The following is a 10,118-nucleotide window of genomic DNA, read 5'->3' on the forward strand; positions in this document are numbered from 1 at the left end:
TTCTCTGACCCCTCATTCTCTCACACAGCATTTCTCTCTCGCCTTCTCCTTCTCTCTCTCCTCCACCCTCGCTGAACGCTACCATTGAACACAGCCACTGAATGCGGCCATTGCTGCTCATCCTCTTTATTTCTCTCCCAAATTTATCGCCTCTGTTTTCTGTCTCCATTCTTACTGCTAATGGCAACAAGCTTGTGTGTGGGGGGTTTCTTAGGTTAACAACATTGGAGGGCCATGGTTTCTTACTGGTTAATGGCAACAAGCTGAATTTTTTGTGCAACCATGGTGAGATGAGAGAAAAGAGATGAGATAGCAAGTTCAAAGGAGATTCAAATGGGGACTGACATTTGAAAGAGAAGAGAGAGAGAATGGTTTCTTTAGGTGTGAAATAGGGTGCTCTGCCCTAGGCTTCCGGCCAGTGCCGATGTGGTGGCTTCTTGTGCGAAGGAGAAGACGAGAGGGTGAGGATAGAGGATGGAGAATAGGGGTGAGGCTGGAGGTTGGAGTGGGGTTGGGAGGAAGAAATTAGAGGAAAAAAGAGACTGAAGAGGGTAAAAAAAAGTCTTCGCCGGAAAAGTTAAGTCGATGTCGGAAGATGGTCGAAGGGTCTGATTTGACAACAAAATCGTATTTAAAGGTTGTTTCTCACAAAAAAAAAATATATAAGGTTGTTTATCACAAAATGACACTTTTAAAAGGCTGTTTCTGATAAAAAAACTCTAAGATTTAACGAGCTTTTTGCGGGGATATATCAGGGTATTAGAGCATTTTGTTGCGATATACTTCACTAAATTTTTTTTGTGGGGATATATCAACCTAAATTTAAATTTTGTTAAAAGGTACCAAAACCACTATTGTGGTGAGAAAGTCAAATTTTCGACCTTTGACTTGCTTAATTACTCTTTGTATAGTGCGTGATATTCAATTGCTTCTATTACATTCATTTTTCTCCAACTTTCTTACTGTCAATTTGTGGCTCATTCGCGAGTTGCTACCAAGTCAAAGGCTGGAAATTTGACTTTCTCGCCGGAAATAGTGTTTTCGGCACCTTTTAACAAAACATAAATTTAGGTTGGTATATCCCCACAAAAAAGATTTAGTGAGGTATATCCCCACAAAATGCCCTAAATGATATGTTTTACTTATTTTCAATAGTTATAAGAAAAACAAGTTCAGATAAGTTTAAACAAGGACTAATAAGTTTAGATTAGTTTAAATAACGACTAATAAGTTTAGATAAGTTCAATTTAGTAAAAGATAAGGTTTGACACACTAACAAAATAAGTTTCATATGGTCTAATAGGATTAATAAGTTCACATAAGTATTCCCTGTGTAGTGAATTGTTCTTCCTATTTATAATTTTGACAGTATTCACAATTGCGGAAAATCTTTTAAATTATTCTCAATACGTAAGCAAAATATAGTCATGTGGGGTCTTGTGTGATTCGTTTTAATGAATATTTTATTAACATTCAATCATTATGCTTCTTACTAATATATAATTATTGTAACCTCGTCTCATGTACGAATCTATAATATGTAAACTTTTTTGTGTTATAGGAGCTTTAGTGCTTTACCATTTAATACTACCATACATTATCTATTCTAAAATAACTAAGATGTTGATGGAGACTGTGGAATTAAAGAAAACAAAGAGATAGAAACAAAAAAATTGTGATATGTGCAGAAAGAGTCGGTCTTATAAGAGACCATCTAATTTTAATTTAAAATTAGACATTTTTTTTTAAGATGAAGGGGACTCACTTGGGGGGGGGGTATGGAAAATTATTCAAATGAGTCTTATGAGGTTTGATCCCTATACCACAGGGATAACAGATGGAAAGTGATATCGCTACTCCACCACCTCAACCTCAATTAGGCAACTATTCAAGTTCAACAAGTATTTGGACCCAGGGGCGTGCCCCCCGGGTTAGTATTATATTTTCGAACGTCATGTATAATAGCAAGAGGTCACGGGTTCAAATCTTGTTGCAAGCTAATTTTACTTTTGTTAATTAACATGACTTATGTACACATTGTATAATTCTAGTGGAGTAATAGAGGTGCTAAAGTGAATAGTTTAGCTATGTCGATTAACAAAAGTAAAATTAGCTCACAACAAAATTTGAACCTGTGACCTATTGCCATTATAACATGACACAATTACCATCTCAACCAACTTTTAATCATGCTTTAAGTGTCCACATTATTATATTTGTATCTTTTAAATGTTGAGTTTTCCTTCGGTTTTTTCACCATATACCCCTGACAAATTTTTTTTTGCACCGTATACCCTTTCAACTTTCCAAATTCACCATATACCCTTCACTTTTCAAAAAATACATCAACTTACCCTTTTGACTAACGGTGCTAGACTTCCGTTAGTCATTAACCCCTAATCTTCCCTTAAATCCTAATTAACTAAACTAAATTAAATCCTAATCCTAACCCCCACTGCCACATTACCCCACCCCTTACCCCAGTGCCACATCACCCCCTCACCTTACCCCCACTGCCACATCACCCCCTCACCACCACCCCCTCTCACTCCCCGGCAACCCCCTCCCCACTCCCTGCAACCCCGCCCCCCCTCCACCCTCCCCGCATCCCCCTTCCTTCTCCCGTCGTCGCGCATCCCCCCTCCCCTTCCCCGTCGTCGCACAGCCCCTCCCCTTTCCCCGTCGTCGCACAACCCCCCTCCCCTTTCCCCTGACTCCCCTGTAGACCCGCATCCCCCTCCCTCTCTCCCGCACAACAGTCGCGACTGAGGAGGCGCCACACGAGATTCACCGCAGCGGTGCGCGACTGAGTGAGGATGCGCGACTGAGGAGGTACGACTGAGTGACGAGACGCGATTGAGAAAGGAGGCGCCACAGGTTTTCGCCGGTGATGCGCTGAGGGGGTTCGAAGGGGATGGGGTCTACGGGATTCGAAGGGGAGGGGGAGGCTGGTAGGCTGGGGGTTTGGTGGGAGGCGCAACAGGTTGGGGTGGTGGGGAGGGGGGCTGCTGGGGCTGGAGTTGTGGGGGTGGGGGTGGTGGGTTGTGGGTGGGTTGGGTTGGTGGGCTTTTAGGGTTAGGTTTTTTGATTAGTTTGGTTTAGGGTTAGGGTTAGTGTTATGGTTAGGGTTAGGTTAGTTAATTAGGATTTAAGGGGAGATTAGGGGTTAATGACTAACGGAAGTCTAACACCGTTAGTCAAAAGGGTAAGTTGATGTATTTTTCGAAATGTGAGGGTTATATGATGAATTTGGAAAGTTGAAAGGGTATACGGTGCAAAAAAATAATTTGTCAGGGGTATATGGTGAAAAAACCGAGTTTTCCTTAATATATTTTAGTGGAAATAGATGAGTACATATCAAGTTTGGAAACACAATACCAACTTGGAGCAACGTACAGACCCAAATACTAGTTTATGAGGAATAGAAGGAGTAATGCTATGAGAGATTTTAATTTTCTTCTACCACTTGGTATTGTGAGTGCACGTACAACATATAATTAATTTAGCACGATGTTATGGATTATGGTTGAGGATGATTTGGTAAGTGTCAATAAATACAAGTAATGATACAATCATACAATTTTAGTGGATAGTTAGTTTTATTGGAGTCTTAGGGGGTAGAAAGATGTGCTTTTATGTAAGAAATAGATTTCTACTAAATTTGGTTGCTACTAGAATCAACGCTTTATTTATTGGACTAACTTTTGTTGGTGCAACATCCATTCGGTCAAATAATGTCATACATGTCATAAAAAGTTAAATGTCTTGGATTTGAGCATTTGTAACAACTCTTTCTCCTCTATTTTTCGATGATATCTAATTATTAGAGTTAAGGATAATGACAAATTATATATCTACAACTATAGTATGGCACCATAATTGGAAGGAGTCTAATTAAGTACATGAAATATTATACTTTTTAATTTAAGGGTAATGCTAAATGCAGCCCTTAGGGCTGCATATAAGCATTAAATACCTTTCCTAAACTAGTATAAAGTTGGTTATTTATGACAAAAAGCATGCATTTATCAAGGTCATTAATGCTTGTTTTACAAAATAATTTCCATTTATAGGTTCTTATATGCAGCCCTAAGGGCTGCATTTAGCTTTTCCCTTAATTTAATTATAAAAACTCCATAATATTAATGGAATACTTCAGTAATTATCTACACGTCATTTTCTAGAGTCTTTTTCATTTTATCAGTTTTGTTTGTATCAATTACATTGTTCTTTTCTTTTTTTGGCAAGTTCGCCGACTAAAATTTGCGATATACTTCTAAACCCTAATATCATGGGTGTTTTATAAGAAAAAGATCTAAATAGAAAAAAATACATGTCTAAAAGCTAATAAGTATACTTTGTTATTACTTAATAGTTAAAACTAATTACCAAATTACAGTGAAAAAGTCAACTTGTTGACATTGATAATTCATTTTCCTCCGATTTTCGACCTCAATATTAACCTTTTCTTGTCATTTTTCTTCTGTTAACATAAACCCCGTCCCCATAAAAACACTTTTCCCTCCAATAATTGCTCATTTACTCAACTCAACAATTAGAGAAGTTTGATAAATTGAGAATCTCTAATGCTCTCAATTTAGAGGCAACAGAGCTATACATGTAAGATTTGCTAAGGGCACATTCGTCATTACTGTCGGTTTCTAATTTTTGATTTCATGAATGTAAAATTCATATGCTATGAGGAGTATGATAAACTTAAATTTAATCATACTTATATTAATCATGTCAATTTGAAAACTAACAATAGAAATTTAGATTTTTTTTTATTTATTTTCATATTTTTACTCTTTGATCTTCAAAAAATTAAAATTTAAAAACAAAAAACGATAACGAACAAACTCTAAGTAAATGAAAATAAAATGGAGATTGAAGGAAAAAAATAGTTTCCCAACTCTAAAAATTTGACCTTTTTTTTCTCTCTCTAAAATTCTATATATCATAAATAAGCATTGCTCTTAACTACTAAGAATTGATAATCCATCATAAACATGTTCAGGTTTTACTAGGCCCATTTATACAAGGGGCCATAAATTAACATAAACAATAAAGAACAATGCAGTAAAAAGGCCTAACGGCTAGTAAATAGAAAAACACAAAACCTGAAATTTGAATTTTCAAAATACCATTTAAAAATGAAAAAGGCACAGCGCCCAACGCTCCTGTCCAAAAATAAAGCACACAACACAACACAACGGCATTACTTTTACTCTTTCTTTGCCGCACTTATTAGTGTTTCACTAACCAAAGACACATTTCTTCACTTCTCTTTTTTCTTTCATTTCTCTGCTGAATTTGAGAAAAAGAATGGCAAGCAACATTGGTATGATGGATTCTGCATATTTCGTAGGAAGATCTGAAATTCTTTCATGGATTAATTCTACTCTCCATCTCAATCTCTCCAAAGTTGAAGAGGTTCCTCCTTTTCTCTCTCTTCGTTTTTTTCGCTTTCTTGATCAAATTTCTGTTTTAGTGAAGTAGTTAAAACGGAAAAAATATGCTTGAATGCATGCCGAGACATTATTTTGACCACAAATATCTATAATTACGTATAAATAAAAATTATAAAAATTACATATTATATTATGAAAGTATGTCACGAGACAAATTTAACAAGATTCCACTTGACTATGTTTTCAGTATGTATAAATCACAAATCTTAGTTAAAGTGAAAAATATGAATAGTGAAAAAGTGGATTTGTTGCATTTAATTCGGAATGGAGGAAATGTTTTTATTCCCACAAATTCACACCTTATTGGATTATTTCCATATAATGTATAGTGTAGCTTTAAGGGCTGCATATAGCATAACCCGTAAAACTAATTTGAGTAATCGCAGGCAGCGTCAGGGGCAGTGCATTGCCAGTTGATGGATGCGGCACATCCAGGGATGGTGCCGATCCATAAGGTTAATTTCGACGCTAAGACGGAGTACGACATGATACAGAATTACAAGGTTCTTCAAGATGTCTTCAATAAGCTCAAAATTACTAAGGTTTTCTTTCACATACTCTTTTTTTTTTTTTTTTTTTTCTATCCAAGTTTATGATTCTCCTGTTTACTGAATTTTTTGTGTCTTACAATGTGAATGAAATTCAGCATATTGAAGTTAACAAACTCATTAAAGGAAGGCCTTTGGATAATCTGGAGTTCATGCAGTGGATGAAGAAATATTTTGATTCTGTTAATGGTGGCCTCTTCCACAGGTACTTATTATATCAATTTTGCTTTTCCATGAATTTTTCGGTACTCGATTTGGCAATTATGTCCTTGAAGTTCTAAAGATTCAGCCCACTAATTAATAATTATACAGATATAATGCTTAGGGAAATGATAAATTAATTTCATTACATGTTTGGCACATAAAAAACTTTGTCTACCCATCTGGTAAACATTAATAATAATTAGTGAAGTCTAACTCAGCAGCATTAATTACTTTTGAATTGTCTATTTTTATTAGGCAGTCTACCAAGTAGGTAGATTTATCAATCTTCAACTGGCACTAGGGGTTGAGTAATAGTTTTCGTTTCTAAAGGGTAACTCATTGATTCTACCCAATAATTAATCTTGTCATCTTGTGATAACACTTTTAGTGTTTTCCTACCCACAATAGAAGTGTAGAACTAAACAGTCGAATCTCGATAAAGATAACGATTATTGTTATCATTTGTCATCTACGATTTCATAAATTGAACCAAACATAAACATGCATTATTTGACTGGATTGGAGGTAATAGTTTTCATTTCTCAAGGGTAAATTATTGATTCTACCCAATTATTATTCTTGTGATAACACTTTTAGTGTTTCCTATCCACGGTAGAACTAAACAGTCGAATCTTGAAAAAGATAACGATTATTGTTATCATTGCTCGTCTATTCGATTTCATAAATTGAACCAAACATAAACATGCATTATATTTATTTGACTGGATTGGAGGTAACATTTTGCCAGTAACAATCAAACAAACCCTTGAGTTCCAAGTTAAGGTTGTGATACTAATGCTAAATTTTTTGTTATCCTTTCAAATGATAGTTACAATCCCGTAGAAAGGCGCGAGGGGAGGAAAGGTGGGAGAGAAATGGTGGGCAGAAAATCAGCAAACGTCCAAGTTTGCTCCAAACCAAACACTTCTACCAACAGCAGACCTCATTCATCTCACAGCAACAGGAGATCTGATGGGTGTTCTGCAAACTCTATTAATCAGTCTTTAAAAGCTGCTAAACCCACTACTAATGTATCTGTATATGAAGAGCAGGTAAGTGTCAGACTATAATTCACAAGATTATAATCCATCTGTTTTTTTTTTTGTATCGTACACAAATCTAATACAAACTATTCTGAAGCAGATTACAGAGTTGAAGTTATCTGTCGATAGCCTTGAGAAAGAGCGCGATTTTTATTTCTCAAAGTTGAGGGACATTGAAATCTTATGTCAGACTCCTGGGATTGAAAACTCACCTGTATGCCTCAATTCTTTTCACTTGAAATATAAACAATTATTTTCTGTTTTGAATCAGTCAAGTTCTGATTCCTGGAACTGAATCTGAGGTCTTCTAATACGTCTTTTGTTTCTTTGTTATTAGATTGTTGAGGCAATGCAGAAGATACTATATGCAACAGATGATGAATCATCTGTGGTAGCTGAAGCACAAGCTATAGTGTCACAGCACATGAAGCATTTGAGTCCTATCGCCGAGCTTACAGAAGAAAACATAATGATCGAAAATCAGAAGCGGAAAAGCACTGAAATCAACACTCCTGTTAATGGCAAACAACCTCAGAGGCAAAGGCTTTCTGATGTTTCTAACATTCAATGCAGTGGATCTCCTCTTATTAGCTTCTAGAGGAGCCTCATATTGCATAGTGTTTAGGGTATTTCTTTTGATCTTTTGTGTTGGAATCTCAAGCATTCCATACCTTGTGGTTTGCTTGCTCTGAGTTACTAAAAGCTGCTATATTTAGGTAATATCTATCCCCCTTGTATTGATCATATGTACCTTGGTGAGACTTATTTGGCTTTTCAACTGATTCAACCTAATGAATACTCGTCCTTTTTGCACTTCCTCTCTTCTTATGATGTTACATGGATTTCAGATCATTGATAATTCAAACGCAAACTCGAATGGTCAATAATATTGAGGATATAGGATCACCCTCTTAAGCTTACACCTAAAACAATGATATGATATGATATTTAATGAACAATAATTTCTCATAATTAATAAATAGGACCCATTACTTCTCTCAGGTGTGAAAATGCTGAATTAGGAGTTGAAAGTTTAATTGAAGTCATAAGAAAAACAAATTGAGTGCAAATTTTATGTATGAGGAAAAAAAAAAACAAGAAAGGTTGGGTGTAAGGTACTTGTCAGGGTGTCCTTTTAGGTTAGATGCAAGTTGGGACAACAAACAAGCATCTCTCATTATCAAGTCAGTGAATAAACATCATGCAATGAGATGCAATAGACATGTAAAAGTAAACCGTCGAAGTTTACTTGGTTAGTTGTACAATGTTTCAAGCTTTTTAAGGCCAAACCACATTGGCTTGCCTCTGAAACCATTAGAAAAGAGTCTATAGTCACTTCAAGCTCGAAATAGACAATAGGTAAAATCCACAACTTAGAGGTGTCAGTTGGGACAAACAATTTGCTTTTGAAAGAACTGGGTTAAAACTGGTCGAAATGCCATGTTGAGCCGATTCGGGTCGGATTACTATTGGTAGGGTTAAAACGGATCAATTTGACATTAGGTCGAGTCTTGATTGGGTTCGATTTTGATCATGCAGTGAGATGCTTTTAATTTGTTGTTGGTAGAGAGGCAAATTAATCACCAGAATGATTTATCTGTAAATTAGAAGGTGTTTAGAAGAATACAATTATATCACATTAGCAAAATGATGGTTTATCTTTGAGCTCTGCTTCAATTGTATCAGGAAGTTATCTTTTCGTATATCATACTTGCAATTCGGTGTAGGTACATTAGATGTTGTTGTCAAGGAGTTGGCGTAGGCAGCGCTAAAAAAAATCTCATGTAACAGTTATAAACCTTACATAGTACAGTGGTAGAATCGAATTCTTCTCAACTAATGATATCTTAAATTCTATTTTCATTTTTCTTGAATCTCCAAAGAGTACTTTTATTTTCCTCGTTGTGAAAGGAATATATTGCCACGTAGTGCAACGATTGTATGTGAATTCTTTCGAGCAGAGCCAAAAACTGTACTAGACACGATTTCTAATTCAAACAAGATTTTAAAAGAGAGACTGAAGCTTATGTTTAAAAATTGTGCAAAAGCATACAATGAGACTGATTATGCTAATCCAATTGAAAAGATGACACAAATATGCAATAAATCCTGGGGATATTATTGCATATTTACATCCAAAGCATGCAATCCCAATCCTTATCTGCAAAGCCTTTGTAAAACCAATACAAAGTATGATGCAATTCTAAGCAACATATGGCTAAGACTTTCACTAGATACATCATCAATGCTGGGAGCAAACATTTAATGTATATGCTTGAGAATATCAGGACTTTTTTATGTAAACAATGGTGTGTGATTTGCACAACAGAGAAGCTTACCTTACCTTATACAATGGCTCCACTATTCATACTTCTACTTCCCTCTTTTAGAAACTTCCAAAAAAAAAAAACTTTACTATTCATTTGAACTTCTGAAGTGAAAAGTTGAACTTGAGATATTATTTCCAAGTTTTCCCAGACATATAAACTATATGTAGTCCAATTTATCACCCCTCTCTTAACAATACTCCAAATATTTCTCCACAACCCCCCCTTTTCTACAGCTTCCCACCAACCGGTGAGCCCCCAGTATACTAGACAGCCCATGATTTTAGGCTTTCTCAATCATTACTTAAAAAACAAACATGAATTTTTAACCCTTATCAAAAAGACAAAAACAAAGGAATCTTCACCCTGTGATTAGTGAACTAAAATGTGATGCCCAAGTTCGATGCTACCAACCAAATCCTTAGCACAGATAATATTCTCTCTCCTACACCAAAACTTCCAGCAAATAATTGTCAGTTAACAACTGTAACAGTAGCAAGAAATCAATTTATAATGAACAAACAT

At 35.6% G+C, this 10,118-nt stretch overlaps 1 protein-coding gene across 1 annotated transcript; it reads left to right on the forward strand.

Annotated features, from left to right (window-relative positions):
* The first annotated feature begins 5,195 nt into the window (after positions 1 to 5,195).
* Positions 5,196 to 8,079, forward strand: LOC104902455 (microtubule-associated protein RP/EB family member 1C). The gene is made up of 6 exons (XM_010690245.4): positions 5,196 to 5,433; positions 5,858 to 6,013; positions 6,118 to 6,224; positions 7,053 to 7,275; positions 7,367 to 7,480; positions 7,604 to 8,079. The coding sequence occupies exons 1-6, from the start codon at positions 5,326 to 5,328 to the stop codon at positions 7,862 to 7,864; spliced, it is 969 nt and encodes a 322-aa protein (XP_010688547.1). The 5' UTR covers positions 5,196 to 5,325; the 3' UTR covers positions 7,865 to 8,079.
* The last annotated feature ends 2,039 nt before the right edge of the window (positions 8,080 to 10,118 follow it).

This window comes from Beta vulgaris, chromosome 1 (assembly GCF_026745355.1).
Source record: "Beta vulgaris subsp. vulgaris cultivar EL10 chromosome 1, EL10.2, whole genome shotgun sequence".
Taxonomy (NCBI): Eukaryota; Viridiplantae; Streptophyta; class Magnoliopsida; order Caryophyllales; family Amaranthaceae; genus Beta; species Beta vulgaris.

Bases quoted from the DNA above. Each gene is read 5' to 3' on its own strand.
- LOC104902455 (XM_010690245.4), top strand. From the start codon at position 5,326: ATGGCAAGCAACATTGGTATGATGGATTCTGCATATTTCGTAGGAAGA. The intron at 7,276-7,366 runs GTAAGTGTCAGA...ATTCTGAAGCAG, and splicing joins TATCTGTATATGAAGAGCAG to ATTACAGAGTTGAAGTTATC. The intron at 7,481-7,603 runs GTATGCCTCAAT...CTTTGTTATTAG, and splicing joins CTGGGATTGAAAACTCACCT to ATTGTTGAGGCAATGCAGAA.